Source organism: Mirounga angustirostris, unplaced genomic scaffold (genome assembly GCF_029215605.1).
Source record: "Mirounga angustirostris isolate CCGP_5_RB_7025 unplaced genomic scaffold, mMirAng1.0.hap1 SCAF_5, whole genome shotgun sequence".
Classification (NCBI taxonomy): Eukaryota; Metazoa; Chordata; class Mammalia; order Carnivora; family Phocidae; genus Mirounga; species Mirounga angustirostris.
The window spans coordinates 64,069,128-64,095,687 of record NW_026991713.1 but is presented as its reverse complement, the minus strand read 5'-3'; the positions used below and the strand labels follow the sequence as shown (position 1 = coordinate 64,095,687).

At 46.6% G+C, this 26,560-nt stretch overlaps 2 protein-coding genes across 5 annotated transcripts; one reads left to right on the top strand and one right to left on the bottom strand.

Moving 5' to 3' along the window:
* Positions 1-4,786: 4,786 nt before the first annotated feature.
* Positions 4,787-16,108, top strand: CCDC65 (coiled-coil domain containing 65). 3 transcript variants are annotated; one of them, XM_054507068.2, is made up of 8 exons: positions 4,788-5,252; positions 5,814-5,981; positions 11,638-11,807; positions 12,323-12,482; positions 14,099-14,296; positions 14,497-14,715; positions 15,083-15,235; positions 15,349-16,107. In XM_054507068.2, the coding sequence occupies exons 1-8, from the start codon at positions 5,121-5,123 to the stop codon at positions 15,661-15,663; spliced, it is 1,515 nt and encodes a 504-aa protein (XP_054363043.1). In that variant the 5' UTR covers positions 4,788-5,120; the 3' UTR covers positions 15,664-16,107. The 3 variants fall into 3 exon arrangements, with proteins under 3 accessions (XP_054363044.1, XP_054363043.1, XP_045729469.1); XM_045873513.3 differs by having other exon boundaries at positions 4,789-5,252; positions 12,344-12,482; positions 15,349-16,105; XM_054507069.2 differs by lacking the exon at positions 11,638-11,807 and having other exon boundaries at positions 4,787-5,252; positions 12,318-12,482; positions 15,349-16,108.
* A 20-nt stretch (positions 16,109-16,128) lies between these two features.
* Positions 16,129-21,204, bottom strand: FKBP11 (FKBP prolyl isomerase 11). Of its 2 annotated transcripts, XM_045873514.3 has the most exons (6): positions 19,189-19,445; positions 18,944-19,009; positions 18,490-18,577; positions 18,175-18,208; positions 17,736-17,806; positions 16,129-16,365 (listed from the first exon to the last, which is right to left on the bottom strand). In XM_045873514.3, the coding sequence occupies exons 1-6, from the start codon at positions 19,309-19,311 to the stop codon at positions 16,148-16,150; spliced, it is 600 nt and encodes a 199-aa protein (XP_045729470.1). In that variant the 5' UTR covers positions 19,312-19,445; the 3' UTR covers positions 16,129-16,147. The 2 variants fall into 2 exon arrangements, with proteins under 2 accessions (XP_045729470.1, XP_064447404.1); XM_064591334.1 differs by lacking the exons at positions 16,129-16,365; positions 17,736-17,806; positions 18,175-18,208; positions 18,490-18,577 and adding exons at positions 18,218-18,452; positions 18,615-18,755 and having other exon boundaries at positions 19,189-21,204.
* Positions 21,205-26,560: the final 5,356 nt, after the last annotated feature.

Here is a 26,560-nt window from a genome sequence, read left to right as displayed (position 1 = left end):
GGGAGCCTGCTTCTCCCTCTGCCTGTTGCTTCCCCTGCTCTACTATCTCTTTCTTTCTCTCTGACAAATAAATAAATAAAATCTTAAAGGAAAAAAAAAAGACATTTGTATGTCCGAGGGTGGTAAATAAATCTGACCAAAGTTTAGAGGTCTTCTAGCTCAGTGAAATTTCTAGGGGTCTAGTGGTGTGGGGCATGTTGAGATATCCGTACAGAGGTGAAGGATAACTTGTTGCACCTGGCCCCCTTTATAACCAAAAAGAGGCACAACACCTTACTGGGCCTCTTTGGATTTTGGAGATAGCACATTCCTCCTTCGGTTGTGTTATTCTGGCCCATTTACCGAATGACCCGCCAAGCTGCTAGATTTGAATGGGACCCTGAACAGGAGAAGACTCTGGGGCATGTCAGCCTGCCGTGCAAGCTGCTCTGTCACTTGTACCACTTGATCTAGTAGATTTCGTGGTGCTTGGAGGAGCAGGTCAGGCAGGGATGCTGTCTGAAGACTTCATCAGCCCCTCTAGGTGAACTGCCACACAGGCCCCTAGGATTTTGAGCAAAGCCTTGCCGTCCTCCGCAGATAACGACTCTTCTGTTTCCAAACAGCTCTTAGCTTGCTTACCGGGCCTTAGTAGAGACTGAGTCCTTAACAGGAAACCACCAAGTTACTTTGTGACCTGAGCTGTCCATCGTGAACTGGGTGTTATCTGACCCACCACGCCGTGTAAGCTGGGCATTCAAAACAGCATTCTATCAGCAAATGAAATTGGGGTATATGAGACTGGGTCCATATAGACCCTGATGGCATAAGCGATTTATGTGAATATGTGGCCCAAATGCCGTGGTTACCCCCAGCCTGCACCTATAGCCTCCAGGACACTTCCCTATGATCATTTCACAGAGGAAGAAAACACTCAGGCCTGGTTTATGGCTTATTCTGCACAATACACAGGCACTACCCAAAAGTGAATGGCTGCAGTACTAGAGCCCCTTTTAGGGACACCCCTGAAGGACAGGGGTGAAGGGAAATCCTCCCAGTGGGCAGAACTGTGAGCAGTGCACCTGCTTGTTCACTTTGCTTGGAAGGAGAAATGGCCAGATGTGCAATTATATACTGACTGATGGGCTGTGGCCAAGGTTTAGCTGGATGGTCAGGGACTTGGAAGAAACATGATTGGAAAATTGTTGACAAGGAAATTTGAGGAGAAGGTATGTAGATAGGTCTCTCTGGATGAGAAAACACACACACACACACACACAATAAACAAGCAAACCCATGAAGATATTGGGTCTCATGTGAATGCTTAAAAAGGGCAACCTCAGCAGAAGATTTTAATAATCAAGTGGATGGGATGATCCATGCAGTGGATACCAGTAAGCTTTTTCCCCCAGCCACTCCTGTCATCACCCAGTGGGCTCATGAACAAAGTGGACATGGTGGCAAGGATGGAGCTCATGCAACATGGACTTTCACTCACCAAGGCTGACCTGGCTATGGCCGTCACTGAGGACTCAGTCGGCCAGCAGCAGACACCAACACTGGGCCTCTGACATCGTACCATTCCCTTGGCTGAACAGGTTGATTACACTGGACCACTTCCATTGTGGGGGGGCAGTGTTTTGTTCTTACCGGAATATTTACTCTGGATACAGATTTGCCTTCTCTGCCTATAATGCTTCTTACCCAAACTATCATTCACAGACTTCCAGAATGCTTTATCCATTGTCATGGTATTCCACACAGCATTGCTTCTGATCAAGGAAGTCACTTCCTAGCAAGTGAAGCATGGTAATGGGCCCATGCTCATGGAATTCCCTGGCCTATGTTCCCTACCATCTGGAAGCAGCTGCTTTGAGAGAACAGTGGACTGGTCTTTGGAAGACTCAGTTTACAGTACCCGCTAGGTGGCAATACCTTGCAGAGCTGGGGCAAGGTTCTCCAGAAGGCTGTAAGTGCTCCAAATCAGCGTCCAATATATGGTGCTATTCTTCTGATAGCCAGGATTCACAGGTCTAGGAATCAAGGCAGGGGTCGGGGGGGGAATGGGAGTGGCACCCAACACTATGATCCCTAGTGATCCACTACCACAATTTTTTTTTGCCTCTGTCCTGTAACCTTATGCTCTGCTTGCCTAGAGGTCTTAGCTCCAAAGGAGGGATACTTCCACCAGGTAACACAATAATAATGATTCCATTGAACTGGAAGTTAAAACTGTCACCCAGCTACTTAGGGCTCCTCATGCGTCTGAGTCAACAAGCAAAGAAGGGAGTCACTGTGCTGGCTGGGATGGATCCCGACTACCAAGGGGAAATTGGACGACTGCTCCACAATGGAGGTAAAGGAAAAAAATGTCTGGGATACAGGAGATCCCTCAGGGTGTCTCTTAGTATTCCTATGCCCCATGTTTGGGTCCATGGGCAGGACTACTAATGGTCCAGATCCTTTAGGAATGAGAGTTTGGCCAGCGGAGGTGCTTGTTGAAGACAAAGAGAACACAGAATGGATACACAGTGGAAGAAGGTAGTTATAAATTGTCAGTTACAACCCCATGACCTGTTACAGAAATGTAATTTCTGTAATTACAGAACTATAATTGTCCTAACAGTTCCTTCTTGTTTTGCTGTGAATATGTGTATGTGTGTGTGTATAAAAATAAAATATCTTTGTTTTCTTCCCTCTCTTATTTCCTTATCATCATCATTAGTATCCTATGACTTTATATCATAGTATTTAAGTATTATATTTTGTTATTGTCTTTATTTGGAGATTAAATATGGTTTTAAAAAGATGTGAACTGAGAAGAGGTAGACCTGTGATGGTTAATTTTATGTGCTAACTTGACTGAGCCACAAGGTGTCCAGACATTTGGTCAAACATTATTCTGGGTATGTCTGTGAAGGTATTTCTGGATGAGATTAACATCTGAATCAGTAGATTGAGTAAAGATTGCCCTCTCTACTGTGGGTGGGCCTCAACCAATTAATTGAATGCCTGAATAAAAAAAAAAACAAAAAAAAACCCGGCTGAGCAAGAAGGAATTCTTCCTGCTTGACTGTTGAGCTAGAACATTGGTCTTTTCTGGCCTTTGGACTCAGACTGAAACATCACAGGTGTATATACACACACACACAAACACACACACACATCCTATGGGTTCTGTTTCTCTGGAGAACCCTAATACAAGCATTATATCTTACATTTAAAACAACTTTATTGGGGGTGCAGGGATGGGGTAACTGGGGGCTGGACATTAAGGAGGGCACATGATGTAATGAGCACTGGGTATTATATAAGATTGCATTGACGTCGACCTCTGAAACCAATTAATATGTTATATGTTAATTAATTGAATTTAAATTAAAAAAATAAATAAAATGTTGATGTTTTGTTCATGAAGGATTTTTTTTAAAGATTTTATTTATTTATTTGACAGAGAGAGACACAGTGAGAGAGGGAACACAAGCAGGGGGAGTGGGAGAGGGAGAAGCAGGCTTCCCACCAAGAAGGGAGCCCAATGCAGGGCTCGATTGCAGGACCCTGAGATCATGACCTGAGCTGAAGGCAGACTCCCAACGACTGAGCCACTCAGGCGCCCCTTATTTATTTATTTTTTAGAGAGAAAGTGTATGTCTGGGAGGGGGGGAAGGGCAGAGGGAGAGGGAGAGAGAGAATCTTAAGCAGACTCCATACCCAGCATGGAGTCTGACAAAGATAATACTTAAATACTGTGATATAAAGTCATAGGATACTAATGATGATGATCAGGAAATAAGAGAGGGAAGAAAACAAAGATATTTTATTTTTATACACACACACACACATAGACAAGTCCAAAGTCCGACCATGACCTGAGCTGAAATCAAGAGTTCGACACTTGGGGCACCTGGGTGGCTCAGATGGTTAAGCAGCTGCCTTCAGCTCAGGTCATGATCCCAGGGTCCTGGAATCGAGCCCCACATCAGGCTCCCTGCTTGGCAGGAAGCCTGTTTCTCCTTCTCCCACTCCCCCTACTTGTGTTCTTTCTCTAGCTGTCTCTCTCTCTGTGGCAGTAAATAAATAAATAAAATCTTTATTAAAAAAAAAGTTCAACACTTAACCAACTGAGCTACTCAGAAACCCCCATAATCCAATTTTAGGACATTTTCATCAACCCAATATGATGTCTCAGGCACATTTAATATTAATCTCCCCTCTCTCTCCTCCAAGCAATCAGTAGTCTACTTTCTGACTTTATAGCTTTGCCTTTTCTGGATATTTCATATAAATGGAAACTTAAAACATGTGGTCTCTTGTGTCTGGCTCCTTTCACTGAGCATGTTTTTGTAGTTCATCCACGTGGTAGTATGCATACGTAATTTGTTCCTTTTTTATTGCTGAATAGTATTCCATTGTATGAAAACAGCGTATTTTGTCTACCCATTCACATGTTGGCGGACATTTGGGTTGTTTCCAATTGGGCTATTATGAGTAATGTGCTAAGAACATTCCTAAGCAAGTCTTTGTGTGGATACGTTTCCACTTCTCTTAGATTGATATGTAATGGTGAAATTGCTGGATCACACAGTAAATTTATGTTCAACATTTTAAGAAACTGCCAAACTGTTTTCCAAAGTGGCTACACCATTTTACATTCCCACCAGCAAAGCATCAAGGTTCCCATTTCTCCACATTTCCCTCCAAACTTTGTTATTACCTGTATGCTAAAATATGGACATTCTATGAAAAACAACCCCCCCCCCCCCGCCCAATAAAAAGTTTTAAAATGTTCAGTGAGGAGGCTACGGCTTTTGAGAGGTAAAACGGGATCTCTTAAAAACTGACTGCAGTCCTCCAGCCAGCAGAGGGCGCTCCAAGCCAGAGTCTCTCCTCCTAGCCTTTCACAGCGCCATCTTAGCGAGATCCCCGTTGCTAGGAGACGTAGATGCGTTTGGCTCCAGACCCCAGCCTCGCTGCTATCCCAGGCTCTCTCTCTCTTGTGGGAGGGCTAAGATCTAAGGTCCCACTACCGTCCAGGGGCAGTTCCGTAAGGCCCTTTTCTGGGGCGTTTTCCTCCTATTTCTTCTAAAGCTGACCAAAGCAGACTGAGGGTCCTTGCCTAGATCCACCCCCCGCCCCCAGCTATGCCTAAGAAAGGGAAAAAGGCCAAGTTACCCCTGTCCGATGAGGAGCAGCTGCTTCTGTTTCAGCAGAAGTTGCTGGCAGAGGAGGAGATGGCCAAGAAGAAAGAGAGGCTCCTGAGCCAGTTCTTGAAGGTGATGGCTTTCTGCATTACTCTGCCCAGCCCCACCCACTCCCTGCACTGGCCCTGTCGCCTTGACCCTCTCATTGTGGCAGCCTGTTTTCATGCTGGCCTTCCCTCCTCCGGAAATCTTGAAACCCAAATATACTTAGGTTTCTGGCAACATTGTTTGGGGAGGAGGCAGTTCTTTGCGAAGCACAGAGCGGGGCAAGTGGTATAGAGGTTGACGGTCACAACTGAGCCCCAGACTGGGACAGTAGGTGTTATCAGCTGTCTGAGCAGTCAGAAATTCTGATATACTCCCTGGAGATTACAAACAACATCCTGCTCTGATGTCTTCACCTGAAGGAAATTCACCCTTGCCCTCCCCAAAATGCCATCAGGCAGTTCCTGTCTTACTTCAGACCCTCCCAAAAACAAGAACAGGAACTCCCTGAGTGTTAGTCATCAGGAACTTTGGTCTCTCAGAAAAGACAAAGGGTAAGGTGTCAGTGACAACCTGTGATCTTGTTTGTTTTACCATAACAGGGCTTTAGGCCCTGACCTCCTGGGGCGTATTCGTTCCTTCACACAGGACAAGCTGGCCAAGGAGGAGCACAACAGTGCTCTGAACCTTAACAAGATTAACACACAGTGGAGAACCGTCCTTAGGGAAGTCAAGACCAGAGAGCTTCATAAGGACATTGAGATCCTCAGCCAAACATTTGAACGAGTGGTGGACTGCAAGGACAGTGTCATCAAGGTAGGTGCTCTTCCCAGTGAAACACTTGAACCTGGCTGCCTTGATCTTTTAATAGAATGGGCCTACTGAATTAATTTATGTATCATTTTTTTCGGGGGAGAGAGAGAGAGGGGTAGGGAGGGGCAGGGGGACAGGGAGAGAGAGAATCTCAAGCAGCCTCCATGCCCAGAGTGGAGCCTGACGTGGGGCTCCATCTCACAACCCTGAGATCATGACCTGAGCTGAAATCAAGAGTCGGACGCTTAACCGACTGAGCTACCCAGGCGCCCCTAATTTTTTAATCAACCTTAAAGCCCTCACAAGATGCAGGCTGTGATGAAGCGGGCATTAGTAATACCAGTTTTCACTGAAATGAAAAGTGGACTACTGGGCTGTCCTCCCTCTCCCCTGCTTCAGCGTACCCATTTCCTTGGTCATCTACTGCCTGAAACCAGCACTGTACAATATTAGAGTTGTAAGGCACAGGCAGACATCACTCAGTGACTTGAACTTTGTCTCGCATCTTCACTTCAATGTGCGAAGACTCCGTTCCAGACAGGGGAACTGGCTTGCCCAGTGTCACACAGCCAATCAGCAAGAGAGCTGGAACCAGAGCATGAGTTTCTTGATTCCTACTCCAGTACTTTATTTAACCAAATTGTTTGGTCTCTTTGATTCAAGTTCAGTGGCCCTGGATGAATCTGAGATCTCCATGGGTAAGAGCAGTTCTGGATCTCTAAGCAACTCAATCAGCCATATGCTCTTGGGAGATTGAGCTGAATCCATACCATATTCTTTTCTAAGGGATTTTGCTATATCCCTTCTTTAATCCCATTTTTAACCTCTGTTTACTGACTCCTCAGTCTTTTCTATCTTAAAACAACAACAACAACAACAACAGAAGTCCCACAGTAACAGCAAAATATACATTGACATGCCTCCTCTTGAAAAGACACATCTCTCCTTCACAGCCTAACTCCTGAGGGAAAAAAATTTCAGTAGACCTGGGCAAGCTTCAAGTGATACATATTAAGAGTCCCCAAATTTGCAAAAACCATTATACATTAGAATTCCTTACCCCACCAGTTAACCTTATGGCTTTTTAAGTGACTTCTTCAGACCCTTATTGAGAGTTATCAAATACTTGCTGAGAAGAGAACCAGCAGTGTTCATTTAGGGATGCTGAGCAATGGTCAGGCTCACCCTTAAGCCAGCTAGCTTCCAGCTTTGTAGCTTATGCTTACAGTCCCCACCTTAGGTAAATCACACACCTTCAGGGTCATTCCTGAATAACCGAACCTACACATGTTAAATGTGCAAATGTTAGTGATCCTCACTTGCTATCTCCACTTCTTCACTTCCTGTTTATCCTGCATCCCACATCTGATTTCCACTCTTCCCTAGGAAGTTGCTCTGGTAAAGACTACCAGGCTCGAATCACGGATACTTTTCATCATTTAGTCTTCATCTAACCCGACTCCTCTGTGGCACGGACTTTTTAAAAAAGATTTTAATTATTTATTTGAGAGAGAGAGAACCTGAGCAGAGGGGAGGGGCAGAGGGAGAGGGCCAAGCCGACTCCCCACTGAGCAAGGAGCCCTACGCGGGACTCGATCCCAGGACCCCGAGATCACCACCCAAGCCGAAGTCAGATGCTCAACCAAGCCACCCAGGTGCCCCTGTGGCACTGACATTCTTGGTCACACCCTCCTTGAAACTCTCCTTTGGTTTCCATGACACCATTCTTTCCTGGCTTTTCTCCTGCCTCTGGGATATATAGCGAATCTTTGTGAGTTTATCTTCCTCTCTCCAACGCCTGAACTTTAACATTTCCCACGTTTCTAAGTCTGGCCATCTCGTCCTTTAACCAGGTGTCTAGGGCCTAGACAGTCGTGCTCATTACCCTGACTTAATTTTTTTTAGATTTTATTTATTTATTTATTTAGAGCGAACACGAGTGGGAGGAGGGGGAGAGGGAGAATCTCAAGTGGACTCATCGCTGAGTGAAGAGCCTGACACAGGGCTCGATCTCACAACCCCAGCTGAAACCAAGAATCAGCTACTCAACCGACTGAGCCACCCAGGTGCCCCTCATTACCCTGACTTTATTTTTTTAATTTTTTTAAAAGATTTTATTTATCTGAGAGAGAGAGAGAGCATGAGAGGGGGAAGGTCAGAGGGAGAAGCAGACTCCCTGCTGAGCAGAGAGCCCAATGCGGGACTCGATCCTGGGACTCCAGGACCATGACCTGAGCCGAAGGCAGTCGCTTAACCAACTGAGCCACCCAGGCGTCCCTACCCTGACTTTGAATACCACTTTTATATTAATGACTTCCAGGTTCTGTAAAACCAGCCTGGATCTCTTTTGTGAGTTCCACATCATTCTATTTAAGATTCCTAGATATCTGTTCCTGGCTGTTGCATTATCCTCACAACCAAACTCAGGAGCTCCCCCTTCCCTGGCCAGGCCCAAACCAATTTTTCCACAATCTGGTCTTCCTTACTCTCTATTCAGGTGGTCAGTGCCATTCACCAAACCACCCAACAAAGAAATCTGGGAAATCATCCTAGGTTTTGCCTCCATCCCTGACTTGTTACTAAGTTTTGTATAAATCCTCTGCTTAAGTATTTTTCAAAGCTATACCCTGCTCTTCTTCCCCATTGTCCTGCTGCAGGTGAGACCTGGGCATCTTCTCTCCTACGGACTGTTCCAACAGTCTCCTATCTTCCAGCCTTCATGCTCAGCCACCTCTAGATGACTGTCGACACAACTACCAGGATTATCTTTTTGAAACAAAAATCTGATCCTCTTATTCCACTGCTTAAATTTTAGTGGCTCCCCTCTTCCACAGGAAAAAATCCAAACTCCAGGAAAGAACATCAAAGCCCTTCATGATCTGGCCTCTACTTGTACCTTTCACACAGCCCACTTTGTTTCTTACCTGTGTTTTTGCACATGCTGTTCCCTCTATCTGGAATTCTCTCTTCCCCATTTCTTCAGTCTTCCTGGCAAACTCTCACTCCTTCAGGAGTGCTCACCAATGACATCTGTCCTGTGAAGCCTTCCCCGGTGCTCTTAGTCAGACGTAGGCACTCAGTCTTTTATATCCCATTGTCACTGGTAAATCATCAACCTCATAGCAATTTCCATGTTATACTGTAAATTTCTGTTTATGTAACTCCTTTCCTACTGCAAGACTGAAAGCTCCTTTGGGGGGCAATGAGCATGTCTTTTCATCCCCGAATCCTTGGCATCCAGCACAGTGCTGGTAATGACAGGTTTAGTAAACATTGGCTGAGTGAATGAAGAGGCTTCCATTATCAGCACCTATTTCAAAAGATCCTGTTTCATACCAAACATTTAGGTAAAAACTAGCCCTGCATAAAGGTTGTGATAGTTTACAGTGAGTGGCTCAAGGTGCCTGATCATGTAGGCATTCACTAAATCCTTGTTGTTGTTTCATTCACTTTAAAAAAAAAAAGATTTTTATGTTTAAGTTATCTACACACCCAATGTGGGGCTCGAACTCACAAGCCTGAAATCAAGAGTCGCACGTTCCACCGACCAAACCAGCCAGGCACCCATTTCATTCATTTTAATTTTAATTTGTTTTACTTTTTTGAATAGGTAATACACTCAAATTATTCAAAATTCAAAAGATGAAGTTATATAGAGAAAAGTGCCCTCCCACCAGTGCCTTCCAGCCATGCAGGGCCTCTCTCAATCATTTTAATTTCATGAGTAAACCCTTTTTTTTACACAAATGGTAGTACTACATACTGTTCTGCCCCTTGTCTTTTTCAAATAATATATCCTAGGGACTATTCCACATTAGCCCATAAAGAACTTCTCATTTTTTTTTAAACAACTGCATAGTATTCTATATTGTAGTTTAACATGTTACCTTGTCTTCTGTATTTCCTAGATCTTGGTAATTAGATCTAGAAGGTTGGAGATGTTGTATTCTTCCATCAGGAGGCTGGTTACCTCTCTCTCTCTCTTTTTTTTTTTTTTTTAAGATTTATTCATTTCAGAGAGAGAGAGCCATGCGAGTGGGGTAAGGCGCAGAGGGAGGGAATCTTCATGCAAACTCCCTGATGAGCGTGGAGCCCAAGGCGGGGCTCAGTCGCACCATCCCAAGATCATGACCCAACCCCTAATCAAGAGTCAGATGCTCAACCGACTGAGCCACCCAGGCACCCTGCCTGGTTATCTCTCTTTTTTTTTTTTTTAAGATTTTATTTATTTATTTGACAGAGAGAGAGACAGCGAGAGGGAACACAAGCAGGGGGTTGTGCTGAGCAGGGAGCCCGATGCGGGGCTCTATCCCAGTACCCTGGGATCATGACCTGAGCCGAAGGCAGATGCTTAACAACTGAGCCACCCAGGCGCCCCTGGTTATCTCTTTTTGTGATGTTAGCAGCTGTTGATTATCCATTCATTCATTGGGGATTGCAAAATGCTGATTTTCTAATAGTATCATTCCTTTTTCATTATTAGCTTGAATACTGCTATAAAGAGATACTTCTATCATTCAGCATTCAGTTACCAAGAGGTATCGTTTATACAATAAAGGCAGCATAAATACTTGATTCTTTCTTTGCCCTTTATACACCATTAAAAAAAAAAAAGAATGGATTGTCTGGTATCCTCCAGTGGTAACTGATTTTTTTAAGTCTCCTTATAAATTCATAAACATAACTGATATTTTCCAGTCCATTGTAGTTTTTATCCTTACTGATGCTCACATTGTCTTTTTGCCAGTGTGTGTTCCAGTTGTCCAATACTACATAACCCAGCATCCCTAAATTAGTGACTTAAAACAACAACTTATTATTTCTCATGATTGTTGATCTAGTTCACCCGCATGGTTCTTGCTTGCTGTCTCTCCTACAGTTTCAGTCAGATGTCAGGTGAGGCTACAGTCAGCTGGGAGGGAGCTCAGGTGGGCTGTTGACTAGAATGCCTTAACATGGCTCCTCTGCAGGCACTGCCCTTCTCACAGTGTGATGGCTAGGTTCCTGGAGGGAGTGTCCCAAGAACAAGCATGTCAAGGGGCAGGAAGCAGAAGCTGCCAGGCCACGTAAGGGCTATGTCTGCAACTGGCACATGTCACTTCCACCCTATTCTAATGGTCCAAGTAGTCACAGCTTCTGCCCAAATTCAAGGAGATGGAAAAGAATACCTCTTGATGGAGGAGTGGCAAGGTCACATTGGAGAAGATGGTAGGATAGCAGATACTGTTATGCCCATCTTTGGAAGATACAATCTGCCCCAGTGAGATACTTTTCTTGGTTCCTGCGTTCTTTTGACATGACCCTACTGGTCTTTCATAGCTGCTTTTCTATCTTGTACGACAAGATACCCTAGGTTCTACTTGTTTATTTTCTGCCTCAGACTTTGGAGCTGCCATTTCTCCAAGAATCCTCAATTCCTTTTAGTGGTAGCCTCATCGTTATACATGTCTGTTGTCCCTAGGACACTGCCTGGCTACGTGGGGTTCCCTGATGTCACTCTTACTTTCCGATCATGAGTCAGAGAACCAGCTCTCCTAGAGCCAGAGAGCTGGCATCAGGAACTAGGGGAAAATGCCATTCATGCCATCCAGCTGAATACACTCTTATTTTCTCGCACTGAGGCCATTCAGCCAAAATGGCAACTCTGTTTCCCACCCAGTCTTTAGCCAAGGACCTGTCCGAAGCAGAGGAGCAGTATGCCCATGCCCTGCGCAGTCACCTGCACAGCATCGACCAGCTCTTAGCCCTGCAGAGATGCCGGCTTAACCTCCTAGAGGAAAGTTACAACACGGAGCTGGAGGCCCTAACCAAAGAGTTTGAGACAGAAAGGTATGCGGGCCTAAGAGGAAATCGGGGATTGAGTCCAGGAGAGTATCCAGGGCCTGTGTCGAGGAGCTACCTCTAAGCGGGCGGCCAGCAACCTGGAGCATCCCCCCTTGCTTATGACCTGACCCCCACCAGAGACCATCCAGAGTTCCTTCTCACCTAATGCGGGTTTAAGCTTGTGGCTTCAGCCTCCCTATGCCCATGCCAGGTCTCTCTCTGTAACACCCTCACCACCTGCTTTCAGCTATCAAAATCCAACCCATCTGGCAGGGGACAGGGAGGGGAGGGAGACTTCTCACTGAAACATTTGGTACTTTATTGCTTTTCGTATCATATGAATGGATTGCCTATCCAAAAATCAAAATAATCTTATTCACTCTTTCCGACCCTAAAACGAAGAGAGCCTACCCTCCCTCCCTGACCCTTCAGTACCTAGGAGTTTGAACCACTCGTGTAGTTTTACTACATACTGCTTTGAGTTGTCCTTTTTGGTCCATATGCTTTATCCTTCAGAGCAGGAAGTGTCTTATGTCCCACAGGAAGACAATTACTGACCAGCATGAAAAAGAGATTCACTACCTACAAGATGTCTTCATGGCCATGGAGCAGAGCTATATAGATTCTGAGTATGAAAGTAAGCTGGAGTTCCAGAGCATGTGGGATGATCTCAAAAACAAGGTACGGAAGGAGAGTAGCTGGGCAAGAGCTGGGAGAGAAGGGAGAGAAAAATGCTCTAGGCCACTGGAGGTCCTCGAGACACCTAACCAACACAATCAAGAAAATGCCTGTACCCCTACTGCATTTTGTAATTTTGTAGAAATTGGTTGGGAAGAGCCATTCTGAAATGTCAAGGAAATGCACTTTAAAGCTAAAAGGCACCAAGGAGATCATTTGGCTTCACGCCTATGATTTGTAGATGAAGAAACTAAGGCCCAAAGAAATAAACTGATCTGCCAAAGTCATGCTGCTGCTTTGTGATAGAACCAGGAGAATCCAGGTCTGCCCTTGGCCCAAAGTGCTATCCACCATCCCAGAGGCTGCACACTTAGCTATCCTGCAGACCTGGGTTTGGGCATGGGGTTCTTTTTTTTTTTGCTCCATAGTGTTTTGTAAATTTTTTTTTAAGATTTTATTTTTTATTTATTTGACAGGAAGAGACACAGCAAGAGAGGGAACACAAGTAGGGGGAGTGGGAGAGGGAGAAGCAGGCTTCCCGCCAAGCAGGAAGCCTGAAGTGGGGCTCGATCCAGGACCCTGGGACCACGACCTGAGCCGAAGGCAGACGCTTAACCAGCTGAGCCACCCAGGCGCACCATGTTTTGTAAATTTTTAAAATAAGCTTCCTACATTTAAAAATTGCGAGATTTGGGGCGCCTGGGTGGCTCAGTTGGTTAAGCGGCTGCCTTCGGCTCAGGTCATGATCCCAGGGTCCTGGGATCGAGACCCGCGTTGGGCTCCCTGCTCAGAGGAGAGCCTGCTTCTCCCTCTCCCTCTGCCTGCCTCTCTGCCTTCTTGTGCTCTCTATCTCTCTGTCAAATAAATAAATAAAATCTTTTTTTAAGATTTATTATTTATTTGACAGAGAGAGAGACAGCGAGAAAGGGAACACAAGCAGGGGGAGTGGGAGAGGGAGAAGCAGGCTTTCCACTGAGCAGGGAGCCCAATGCGGGACTTGATCCCAGGACCCTGAGAGCATGACCTGAGCCGAAGGCAGACGCTTAACGACTGAGCCACCCAGGCACCCCAATAAATAAAATCTTTAAAAAAATAAAAAAATAAAAAATAATAAAAATTGGGAGATTTCAGCATGGGGCCTGGCTGGCTCAGTCCATAGAGCCTGCAACTCTTGATCTCAGGGTCATGAGTTCAAGCCCCATGTTGGGCATGGAGCCTACTTAATTTAAAAAAAAAAAAAAAAAAAAATTTTTTTTTTTTAATAAAAGAAAAATGGGGGAGATTTCACATAAAACCCCCAAATTTTAGCTTCTCCTGAAAAAAGATCTGGTAACACTGGGTCACATTTCCAAATGGGAATACATTCATGTGGAGCTGAACAGATCTGCTCCCCGCCTCCCCCAGTGACCATGGAGCATTTCTTCTCTGGTTCACCACAGGCCCCCTCTAACTTGCAGCACTTATTTACATCATCTGCCTGGTCTTTGTAGGCGTTTTCATTGGCGACCTCTGCACTGTACTGGGTTATAAGCAGGTCAAGAGGGTGAGGGTGCCGGAGGCAGTAAAAGGGCACTGACAGAGTAATTCCAAGCACTGGCTATTTTGGTGCCACTTCCTAGAATTTAGAAGAGAAGCATTTTCTAAGACTGAAACTGGAGAACATAGTAGAAGATCTGTGGAGAAGGTTCCAGGATGCACTCAAGAATTACACCGATGCCACAGAGGACCAAAAGATTGCCTTTGAGACGCTGCAGGTGAAAGATGAGAAGAGCTCCAAAGAGATTGAAGCACAGATGAAAAAAATACAGAGACTACAGGTGAGTGCAGCCAACTGGAAATACTCACTGCTTTAACTGCTCCATTATCCCCTGGTCATCTTCTCCCAGTTTCCACTGGACCCTGTCACTGGTTGGGGAAAGACGAGATCCTTGGATTTCAGTCCCCAGATTGTCCTTTTACCTGTCTCACCGAAGACCTTTAGCTTGTCAAGGGTTTCCTCTAAACTCTGTTCTTCCAGGACTCCATAATTATTTTAAAAAGCAAGATCATGGTGCACAGCCGTGAGAGTGAAGACCAGAACCAGTACATTCGTAAGGACAAGGAGCTGGTCCTTGCCCAACTGCGAAAATTTAAGGCCCAAAGGACTCAGGCCCGGGAACTATCCCAGGAAAACTTAGTCAAACTCACCTTGGAAAGTAATGCCACCCTCAAGGCCCTGAGAAGGATCGTCGATAAGGTAACAGGGGAGAGGGCAGTCAAACAAAACCAAGGAACTTGGCTCCCTGTGAAGCAAAAGGGGTCTGAGAGAGGTAGAGGGCTTTCTCCTGCTTCCTGCCTGAGTGGACATCTGGAGTACCTTTTTTATTCCATGTTCCCTCCCCTCTCACATTTTAAATTAAATGAATTAATAATGAATTTGCTAAGACTGTAAAACACTTGGAATAGTGCTTGGCACCTAGTAAGCACTCTGTGTTAGATGTATTCATTACTCTTGTCTCACGTTTGGATGAATTGCTTCCCTGGGTTTAAGCAGGGGAACCAGCTCCACTATTTCCCCTCCCCACCCCCTTTCCTAATAAAAGGTCTCTTCCTGCTTCTGATAGGGTGAAAAGATCCTGAAACTTGCTGAAATATGTAGGAAGTTTGAAACAGAGGAAGAAAAAGTGCTGCCTTTCTATTCATCAGTCTTGACTCCCAAGGAGCAGGAGAAGATAGAAGAAATTTACCCAGAGGAGCTTACCGAGCAGCTCGCAAAGGTAAAAGTTCCTAGGGTCCAGAGGCCATCACCCAAGGTTGGGGATCATGGGGTACTGGGCTGCATTTGCTAATGGGCCTCAACACGCACCTTCTCCCTTTAACCAACTCCCAGGTGATAGTAAACTACACAGGGATGGAGAATTTCTGGAAAAGGTACAACAAAGTGAAACTGGAGCAGCTGAGCCTCCAACATAGACATGTCCAGTTGTTAGAAATCAATGGGAAGTTGCGGGAGATGCTGAAGCAGTACTTGGATGGCATCTCAGTGAGTGACGAAGTGATGAGCCAGCTCAACCCACTCTTTATCGTCAACCATCGAAGTAACTTACCCCAGCCTTTGTCCACACCTACCACCCAGCCAGGTGACAAACCACCTCCAACCACTTACATCATTGAAGCAGCCCATGTGATCTCCCACATCCTGTGATATAAGGAGAAAATCGCTTTTCAAACCCCAAACAATTTTTTGAGAGACCAGAGGACTTTGCTATTAAAAATTTCCATGAGGTTTATGAGCTCCTTCTATGTTTGCCATATTGGACAGAGCAGTCTACTTGGAAGATACCAGGAATACGGTGGCCCCAGAGAGTGGAGATAATAGCTAGGCAATTATCAGGAGGCTCATTGTTCATGAAGCACTGCTTCTTCGAGTCTGGGCACTATGAGGGCCAGAACCAATACCTTTGGGGTGTAGAGATCCTATGGGAACATTCAAGAGCAGGTCCTTGGCGGTAAGTTAGGACAAGAAGAGGCAGGGGAAGAGGTGATCCAAAGCCTCCAACCACCCCAATGTCAGGCAAGATCCAACTCAGAATGCCTTTTACCCCAGCCCTTTACCTCATTCCCACTTACAGCAGTAGCCTCAGAAAGTATCAGGTGAAGAATCCAGAGAAATTTTTAAAAATTATTTATTATTTCTTTTTGCTCTTGTTTCGTTTCTCTTCCTTGAGCTTCTTTCTGGAGACTTTAGGTCTGTTGGCCTTTTTGTATAGGTGATACCCAATGAGGCCCAGGAGGGCTGGCGCCATGGCCATGCCTATCAGAGGCAAAATGCCCTTCACCAGCTTTTGCCAGTAGTTGGCTCGGATCAGTGCAATCAGCTCCACATCAAACTGCAGCACTGCATCCGCTGAAGGCAGAGAGGAGTTGAGGGTTAGAATCTCTGCATTTTATCCAGGGCTCAGAATCTAAATGAAAACAGGGAGGGCAGGCCACACCACAGCAAAAACTATGAAGCTGACAAGATTTAAACATGTTGAGTTCCTTTAGACAAAAGTAGAGAAGGGTTATGAGCAGACTCTACTGATAGTTATGTTTACCCCAAATCTCCAAGTGTGGCTTGTGTTCAGTGACAAGTCTATGACAGGACAGGGAAACTTTCTGTGGATCTAAGACATACAGGCTGTTTGCCAGTGATAAGTGAGAGAACCTCTATACTAACTGTACTCCCATTTCCAAATAGCCACATCAATAGAATCTTTGCAGGGCTGAAATTAACTGGATTTAACCTAGACATTTTAAAATGTCACCAACCAAGGAGCACATGCAATGTGACTGTTAGAAAACATAGATGTTTCAACACAGACGAAAGAGGTGGCTTAAGAAGTAAGGAGCAGGTGAATGAAGAGGAGTGAGTCAGGGAGAAATGCAAACACTGGAAATGGGGAGATCACAGAGCTTTGGGTAAAAGAGTTTTTCTTTAGTCCCATGACCCTCTTTGCGGTTCTTCCTCTAAGTTGGAACTAGGATAAGAACTTTTATCCTAATAATCTGAAGTACAAAAATTTTAGCTAATAGGACATTTGTCATAACCCAAAACAAGAGATCTGCATCTTAGGAAATCTGTCCGGTGACCTGTTGATAGCTTTTTTTTTTTTTTTTTTAAGATTTTATTTATTTATTCATGAGAGACAGAGAGAGAGAGAGAGGCAGAGGGAGAAGCAGGCTCCCAAGGAGCAGGGAGCCCGATGCGGGACTTGATCCCAGGAGGCTGGGATCATGACCTGAGCCGAAGGCAGACGCTTAACCATCTGAGCCACCCAGGCACCCGATAGCTTTTAAAGTTATAGGGTGGACTTGGCTTCCAAAAGTTGTTTTTTGTTTTGCTTTGTTTTGATTTACTTGACTGTGAATATTTTTACTGCCTCCTCCCTGGGGGAGCCTGAAAGGAGGGGTGGAGATGTGGTGATAAAGAAAAGGCAGGAAAGTCTAGAGTTCTGAGAAGGGGTAGCGGAGGCAACAGACCCAAGTGGCTCAAGTAGGTGTCTCCTCCCTAAAAAGTTGCTTTCTGCCAGAGGGAAGCCAGGTAGCCTTAACAGATTCTAGGTCTCTAGTCCCTGTTGGTGATCTGAAGAGGAAAAAAGCAGCCCTGCAGAAGGAGGCCCCAGCCACCCCTGGCCTTTCCAGAAAACTGGATTTAGACTTTTTCAAGCTCCAGACAGAGCTCTGAGGGCCTGGGTATTTTGACTGCCTTGAGAGAGAAAGGCCTCGTCAGATTACCTGGGATAGACGGTGGAAATCCCCGTTTTCCATAGGCCAAGTGAGAAGGAATGATTGCCCTTCGCTTCTCTCTGAGGGAAGGAATGTGAATCACAGCTAGAGGTGGGACCAGGTGGGCCCGCAGCCTCAGTCCATCTGCAGCCCCACCAGCAAAACTCTCTGGATATTCACTCCAAATGATGAACTTTCCCACCTGAGCACCAAGCAGGTTGACCAGGAAAGGTCTCTGTCCCCCCATATGCCTCAACTCCTCCAACAAAACCCACAGTCAGATAGGCACAGTGGCTTTGGATGCTCTTAGGGGTCCCAATGACCCGGACCTGCCCAGTGCAAAGCTTTTATCACACATTCTTCTGCCTCCTCTAGGAGCAAGGATAGCAAAGTAAGCCTCCCCCCGTGCAAAGGGGGTACCCAAGCCCACCCCTGCCCAGATACTCACCCCACACACATGTCTAGAAGGCTCTGCTCCAGACCTTGAGGAAGAAGACACAACTGAACAGGAAGCTACCTACATTCCCCAAATCCCAGGAGAGGAGGATCTAAGGCTCCCTACGACCCTCAACTGAGCTCCCCACTGCTCAAATCCCTGGTTGCCAGTGGGGCATGGGGCAAAAGGAGTGTTAGAAGCCATATTTGAACCTCAGGAGGTGACCGGTAGAGTCCTGGGGGGCATTTCCAATGTATTTCAGGGCTTGAGGAGGCGAAGAAGGGCTTAGGCTGGGAAGAAATAGAATGGGAGGCGCAGGTCACATACCTGGGATCACCTGCTTTTGGCCAAGTTCTATAACCAGAGGGTCTCTGGTCAGCGAAGTGTCAATAATGCGTCCATCTAGCAGGCTGCCCTGTGGGGAGAGGGCAGCAGGAGCGCACCACACTCACCTGGGCCCCCGGGCGGCGGCGGCACCCCCCTCGCAGCTGCAGCCCAGCAGTCCCCTCTGGGCAGAAAGCAACAGGAAGCCCCAAAGGGCTAGCACTTCTCGGAGCTCTCCCCACCCTCCGCTTCTCTGCACCGGGGCGGAACTGGCGGAAAAGCGGGGAAGGGAAATGGGCAGGCAAGAGGAGCGCCCCTACCCCCGCCACGTGCTCGCCGACCCCAGAGCTCCAACTTCACTCCCGCACCGCTTGCCACGTGTCGCAGCCAACACTGACGTGTTCCAGCAGGGCGCCGCCCCCTCCCAGGCCCCGACCCGGCCCCCCAGATCCCTCACCGTGTAGTGTACGTGGAGCGTGTCTCCAAAGGCAGCGGGCTCCGCACACGGCTCGGGGGGCTCCACCTATGATCGGACTGAGGGAGTCACGCAGGCTCCTCCAGAGATCCCGTTCCTGCCCCTGCACCCGGCACTCCCCTGCCCAGTTCCCGCACTCGCTCTCCTCCCCGCTCCCAGGTTCGTTCGGACCCCCTCATTCCCTCCCAAGGCCCAGCCGCCGCAGCCCCGGGACACCCTCTCCTCACCAGGGTCTCCACTTGGAGGGTCCGGACGGGACTTTCGGTTTCAAACCCAGCCTCAGTGCGGCACACCGCCCCACTGAGCAGCAGTAGCAGACGGAGCGGGAGTAGTGAGGGGCGCAGGGTCATGACTGGACGCGGGCCAAGGCACGGGGCACCAGGACAGGCTGCTCAGGGGGCGACGGCTAGGACAGCGGTTCCCTCGGCGCCCAGGCCGGACTGGACGGGACGGGGCGGGTCGCGACGCTGCAGCTCCTCCTCCAGCAGCCCTTCCTCCACCTTGTCCCCACCTCCTGGAGGGAGGAGGCCGCCGGGAGCCCTCCCTACCCTCTAAGATCGAAGGTCGCGTTTTAGGACCCATCCGTTAGCCGTTCTGTCCCATAGCGAGGGGCTGGATCACTTAATAGCACCCACTTACGATGACCTACTGTGTGCCAGTCACTTTTCTGTAATCCTCAAAACCACCCTGAAAAGCAGGCATAATTGTCTCCATTTTACAGATGCGGAGCTGGGTGTTCAGGTTAAGTAACTTGCCCAAGGTCTTCTAGCTAGGTGGCGACAGAGACAAGATTCAAGCCCAGGATTGCCTGAGTCCAGCGTGTTTGCTTTCTTTCCTCTGAAGATATAGGTCTCTTCACACCTGTCCTGGCAGTGTCTGGTTGGCCCACCCCACCCAGCAGTTGTTAAAGAGGGCATCCCTCTCCCACCTCCAGCCCTTCAGCTTGAATTCTGGAGGTCATAGGAGGCAGGGAGCTGTCTCATCTCCCTGTTCTTTGGAAAGCTAATTTCATAGAGCCAGGAGCTATTTTCCTGTAAGGATGGGTGAATGCCTTATCTTTTCCTGACACCAACATATCCCTCCTCCTTTATCAGCAAGCATGTAAAAAGGGCAGCTACCTATAACCCATTTGTTTGTGCAAGGACCTCGGATTTTATTTTTATTTTGCCCAATATGGGGCTTCAACTGACGCCAAGATGGGAGTCTCATGCTCTACAGACTGAGCCAGCCAGGTACCCCAAGGATTTCAGTTTCTTAAAGGGGTTTTAAATTATTTCAGACAATGCAACCAGTCCCCTTTTGTACGATTTAAGCCCTCAATGCCCACTCAGGCCATGGCATCTGAATTCTGCTCCCTCAGAAAGTCATCAGTGAGCTCAGTCACCAAATTCTTGGGTCATTTCTTGGTCCCTTGTCCTCTTTAGCATCTCTCTCGTATTTGATGCCATTGAGCTCTGAATGCCCTCCCAAGCTCTAGATACAACTGCCTACTGGGTATCTCCACCTGGATGTTTGACCAGCACGTCAAATCAACACACCCAATACTGTACTCTTTCCTTTTTCTCCATCCATCCCATCTGTAACAATCTAGAATTCCCTATTTTCTGTTTTCTGTTAGTTTCTGTTAGTGGCTCTGCTGTTAGCATTCTCCTAGATTCTCCTCTCATCTCCCACATCAACCAGTCTCCTTTGGATTCTCCTTCCACCACCTCTCCAAGGGCTACTACCCTAATTAAGCCCTCATTACCTCTCTCTTTGGAGTTGTTGAAAGTCTCCTCAGCAGGATGGCAAGGGAATTTCTAGGGATGATGGAATGTTCTGTATCTTGATAGGGAGGTGGCTTACATGGGTGTATGCATTTGTCAGAACTTATCAAACTATATGAGATCTGTGCATTGCACTGCATGCAAATTATACATCAAATTATACCTCAAATTAAAAAATAATAATAAACACAAAACTACATTTCCAAGTCTTCCTTAAAGCTGGATAAGGCCATGGGACTAAGTTCTGGCCAGTAAGACATAAACGTAAGTGTTGGAAATATTGTCCTGGACTTCCAGCAAGGCTCCTTAAAGGGAATTAATTCAGCTAAGAAGTGTGTCATTGTGTGCTCCTCCTCCTCTCCCCAAGCTCCTTCCCTTCCTTTGTTCTGCTGCCTGGAACGTAGAGGAGATGAATTACACTCTAGCAGTCACATCAGACCATGAGGTGACCATGAGAATGAAGCTATGTGTGAGGACGGTGAAGCAAAAAGAAGCCTAAGCCCTGGGCGCCTGGGCGGCTCACTGGATTAAGCGTCTGCGTTTGGCTCAGGTCATGATCCTGGAGTCCTGGGATTGAGTCCTGCATGGGGCTCTCTGCTTGGCAGGGAGTCTGCTTCCCCACTCTCCCTTTCTCAAATAAATAAATAAAATTTTAAAAGATTTTATTTATTTGTCAGAGAGAGAGAGCACAAGCAGGGGGAGCGGCAGGCAGAGGGAGAAGCAGGCTCCCCACTAAGCAGGGAGCCTGAAGCGGGACTTGATCCCAGGAACCTGGGATCGTGACCTGAGCTAAAGGCAGACGCTTAACCAACTGCACCACCCAGGCATCCCTAAATAAACAAAATCTTCAAAAAAAAAAAAAAAAAAAAAAAAGAAGTCGTCTAGATAACCGTAGAGCCACCATTCCAGACCTGGACTGCCTATCACCAGACACTTTTTAACTGAGGTAGAAATGAATTTCTATCTGGTTTAAAAAAAGACAGACAGAGAGCACTCTCAGTCCCTCATCCCCAGCCTCTTCCTACTTCCGCCCATTCTGTACACTGCTGCTATCTGCTCAGCTCCAGTCATGGAGCCTATGGCCCCATATTGCCCAGTGAATAAAATTCAGACTCCATGACGTGCCAGTTGAAAGCTTTGACCATCTGGTCCTAGTCTGCCTTTCCAAACTTGGCTTTTATTCCATTAAATTGAAGTCCTTTTAATGACAGCAACCTCATCTTTCTCATTTCTATACTCATTGCCTAGTATGGTGTTTGATATATAGATGGGTCAATAAACATTTATGAATTGAACCAAATCCTCTTCCTGCTCACGGACTGTGGTCTGGCATCAGATGAACCTGCGTCATGTGTTTCCATCTCTGTGCCCTGGCTCATGCTCTTCCTTCACCTGTCAAGCTGCCTCCAAACCAAGCTGAAATATTACTTCCTCTGTAAAGTCCTGATTCCCTTATTTAGAAGTCACTTCTCTTATTTCTTTTTTTTTTTTTTAAAGATTTTATTTATTTATTTGAGACAGAATGAGAGAGAGAGAGCACATGAGGGGGGGGGTCAGAGGCAGAAGCAGCCTCCCTGCCGAGCAGGGAGCCTGATGCGGGACTCGATCCAGGGACTCCAGGATCATGACCTGAGCCGAAGGCAGTCGCTTAACCAACTGAGCCACCCAGGCGCCCCACTTTTCTTATTTCTGAACTTCCAGCATACACTGGGGGACATTATTATATTTTCCCTTGTGTTGCAATTGTTTGTGTATGCCCCACTTCTCCCTATCTCTAAAGAGCCAGCTCACCGATGGCAAGGACAAGGTTACGATCATGCCTGGAGTCCCCTAGGTACTAGCTACACAATACCCCCCCGTATAACAGATTCTAGACAGATGTGTTTTATATTGAATAAATATTATGCTATGTAATACTTTTTCTTTTTGCTATGCGATACTTTTAATAGAATTAAAAATATCTAACTATACTGGGGTGCCTGGGTGGCATAGTTGCTTAAGCATCCATCCAACTCTTGGGTTTCAGCTCAGGTCGTGTCTCGGTGTTGTGAGATCAAGCCCTGAGTCAGGCTCCGCGCTCATTGTGGAGTCTGCTTGAGATTCTCTCTCTCTGCCCCTCCTGCTCATATTCTCCCTCTCTAAAATAAAAATAAATCTGTAAAAAATATATATATAATTATACTAACTTGGAAAACCTCCAAGACAAATATATATACCCTTATGTTTTTTTAAAAAAAAAGCAAGGAGGAGGACAAGAATAGAGCCTGGGTGGCTCAGTCGGTTAAGTGTCTGCCTTTGGCTCAGGTCATGGTCCCAGGGTCCTGGGCTCAAGTCCCACATCGGGCTCCCTGCTCAGCGGGGAGTTTGCTTCTCCCTCTGCCTGCCGCTCCCCCTGCTTGTGCTCTCTGACAAATATTTTTAAAAATAAATTTTAAAAAACCAAGAATAATAGATATGAAAGGAGTCCACTTATATCTTAACCCCTCCCCAAATGTGTGGAGGTATAGCTCTTTAAAAAAGAAACTACCAGAAGGAGGCACACTAAATAGCCACAGGTGGTTACCTTGGGAATGGGAGTGAGAAAAGTAGAGGGGAACAGTTTCCACATGTTGCTCTGTATACTTATGTTTTGTTTGGATGTTCTGCAATGAAAATTATTTTGGTTACAAAAATAAACTTTAAAATTAAATATTAAATGAATGACCACAATATATAAGAATACAAGGGAATGTGTGGGAGATGTTGAATGAGTTGAGCTAATGAAACTAAAGAGGGAGGGAAGAGTCCTTGTGATTAGAGAGGTCACGGGCAGCTTTGTAGATCTTAAAGAAAAGTGGTATTTTTAAAAAAGTGAGAAAGGGGATAAAGGCAGCAGGTCAGATGTCAGCTATTTGGGGAAAATGAGTGGCCCAGTTTGGCTAAAGTAATGGGTTCCAGCAGAAGGAGTAGAGAGAGGGAGTTAGAGAGGGAGTTAGAGAGGGAAGCAAGAACTGGTTGTGGAGAGCCTGAATGTCAGACAAAGGCATGGGAAGCCACTGAAGGTTTCTGAGCAAAGCTGTGACCGTGCACACTGCTCTGATGCGTGGGCTGACTGCAACAGTGTCATGAAGCTGGAAAGCTCCTGCCCAGTCCAGGTCTGAGGCGTTGTCCGGGATGGAAAGGGGAAGTAGGGGTGGAGTTGGGGGGGGGGGCGGCATGGGAATCGGGCAAAACTAAGACAACAATATCACCCACATAGGGCAGCACAAGCCCACCTGAGCCCAGAAGGGAACCGGGAGGAAGGAGCTTTCCCCTTGGATCAAGTTAAGAGGAACCTGAAGGACAGAGGAAGGTGAGATGGTTTTGGGAAAGGTAGGGAAGCTGGCACAACCCTGACTGGAGGCACAAGTTTGAAATCAGAGGGCCACTCCTAGAAAGGCCTCCACCTTCAAAGGTGTCTTGTCAGCGAGTAGAAGAAACTCTACCACAGCCCCCTGGACTCACAGGGTACCCACCAGGTCCAGTTTGGTTGAGGACAATGATGTTTATTCATTCATCAAGGCTGAATGCCTATTATGTGCCAGACAGTAAGCAGGGCACTGCTTTTTAAATATTTTTAATCTGTTTATTTTTAACAGACTTAATAAACAAAAAGCCTGTGAGTCAGCATATGTAAATTTGGATTCAAAATCTAATGCCATATTTTCAAGGGCATGTATACCTTAGATGACAAAATGTTTTCTTTTTAGGTATGGTTATGCCCTCATTCAGCCCACTCTCTTCTGCAGCTCATGGCCAAAGTGACACACACAAGCAGACACTCACCTTCAAGCCGTGATGGTGTATAGTCCTGACCCAAGTTCCTCACTTCCAGACCTCCAGCCACTGCACTGCTCCCTTTCCCAAGGTTTGCACTTCCTCAGATTTAACCTTCTCTTCCCTTTGCTCAGGAACTCGGGGTCATTCTTACCCAATCCCAGCAGCCAGGGCCAGGAAACCCAATTAGACTGAAAAACCTACAGAGGAAGGAAGGTCTCTGGATCCTATTGCTCCCCAGTGACGAGCAGGATACTTACTCTATTCCTCCAGTTACCAGGTTAGAAAGTAGAGAGCTGGACTTTGGCCCTCCTATCTCCACACCCTTCAGAACTGGAAAAGAAGTGTTCTTAGTACTATGACTGCCTGCCCAAAGACACCACCCTGTGCACCAAGCAGCAGCAGAGGGGTATCCTCCACACAGTTATTCCCCAACTCTCACTAACCCACATGCTGCACTATGGATGGATATCCCAAAGGATTTCAGAGCATCCCAGAAATGGATTCCCAGGTCTCTCCATCAGAACAGTGGTTTGACTTCCTTCTTAGCACAGGTCTGAAACCCTAAAAGGTACTAAGTAAATACCTGTTTTTTCTGCTCTGACCAATCTGGCACTTGAACTAGAAGTGATGCAGTGAACCCTCAGAGCCTTCAGACCTTATACCTCAAGTCTGAGAAACTCCTACATACCACACTCACTTTCCCTGTCACTGTCCCCAAACTCTGAAATGAAGGGAACAGTTCTGTCCTCCATCCCACCCAGACAAATTCAAGGCCTTCCACTGGTTCTCTCCAGGCTCATGTTGGAAACTCCCTTGCCCAAATTATTCTGAAGTAGACCCTGGGCCTCAAGTCTTCTGTCAAACCATAACTGAAGAGCTATTCCAAGTTCTGGGCAGATATGGTTGCTATTTGTCCTAAGAGCTGGATGCTGAACATGTATCTTCCAGGTTAAGTCTCTCCCCCATCCCACCATGTGCCCTCAAAAGAAGCTGGAAAGTTTAAGCGAACTGCCACAAGAGGGCTCCCCCCACCTCCTTCCTGGCATCTTAAATGGGAGTACTGAGGGACAAAAGGGACTAGGTCATCCTCTTCAGGGGTCAAAAGACACCCACTGACCTGCCATCCAGCTAAAGTCCTTTCCATTATCTTATGAGGGGCTATAGTACTAGAAGGAATATGCTTATTAATGTATAAATAAAGCACTTGGGAAAGGTGCTCTTATCAGTAACCTTGGTCACCAAGCAGGACTTTTGAGGAGCACAGAGGTAACTGAATACAAATGATTTATTTCACACTGGTACTTGGGGCTCTCAAACTTACTGTATGCCTAAATCCTGTCCCTTTCCACATCAAGATGGGAAGGTCTCTGTCCCCAAAGCTTAAGAAAGTGGTGAGAGTGGGGAAGGCCTCCCTAGCTCCCCAAGACCTCACCCACCAAAGGAAGGGGATGCTCCATCTTTTTCTTTTCCTGGGGCCAGACAGTAGTAGCAGGAGATGAAGAGAGTAGTGGCAGGAGTGGGCTGGGAGGGCAAAGGCTTGTCCTTTCCCTCAAGACACTGTGGAATCTCTGGATGAGGCTTGGCATCCTGACAATGGGGAACCGTATGCCTGAAGTAGAGGTGATACAGGGCCATAGCTGTAAGGAGGATCAAGTTCATTACACCATCCAGACCTTTACCCTTCATGTTTACCACTGCCAAAGTCCAAAACTAGATAGGTGAGGGGACTCCAATCTATGGATGAGGGGACCCTGTTCCAACCGGAAGCACCTGATTGCACAGGGCTAGGGAGATCTGAGAGTGGAGACAGGGTGGGTCACTCCAAGTTCAGGGTCCTCTAGCCAATGAAGTCCCTAATGTCTACCAACAGGTGATAAACAAGGCTAAGAACAGAATGAAATCCTTTACAACTAAAAGAGCAAAGTCACGAAGCCCTTGCATTCCTGGTGCCCAATTCATTCAGGCTCCCCTCCAGAGTATGATGGAAAGTAGTAAGCAGTGTAGAAATAAGCCTAAGTTCCTCCATAACCTCACT

What these genes read in the sequence shown, in the direction of transcription:
- CCDC65 (XM_054507068.2), top strand. Translation starts at nt 5,121, where the DNA reads ATGCCTAAGAAAGGGAAAAAGGCCAAGTTACCCCTGTCCGATGAGGAG. An exon ending in AAAAAATACAGAGACTACAG is followed by an intron (nt 14,297 to 14,496) that starts GTGAGTGCAGCC and finishes CTGTTCTTCCAG; the next exon opens with GACTCCATAATTATTTTAAA. An exon ending in TTACCGAGCAGCTCGCAAAG is followed by an intron (nt 15,236 to 15,348) that starts GTAAAAGTTCCT and finishes ACCAACTCCCAG; the next exon opens with GTGATAGTAAACTACACAGG.
- FKBP11 (XM_045873514.3), bottom strand. Translation starts at nt 19,311, where the DNA reads ATGACCCTGCGCCCCTCACTACTCCCGCTCCGTCTGCTACTGCTGCTC. An exon ending in CCCTCCAAGTGGAGACCCTG is followed by an intron (nt 19,010 to 19,188) that starts GTGAGGAGAGGG and finishes GTCCGATCATAG; the next exon opens with GTGGAGCCCCCCGAGCCGTG. An exon ending in ATTTCCACCGTCTATCCCAG is followed by an intron (nt 16,366 to 17,735) that starts GTAATCTGACGA and finishes CTCTGCCTTCAG; the next exon opens with CGGATGCAGTGCTGCAGTTT.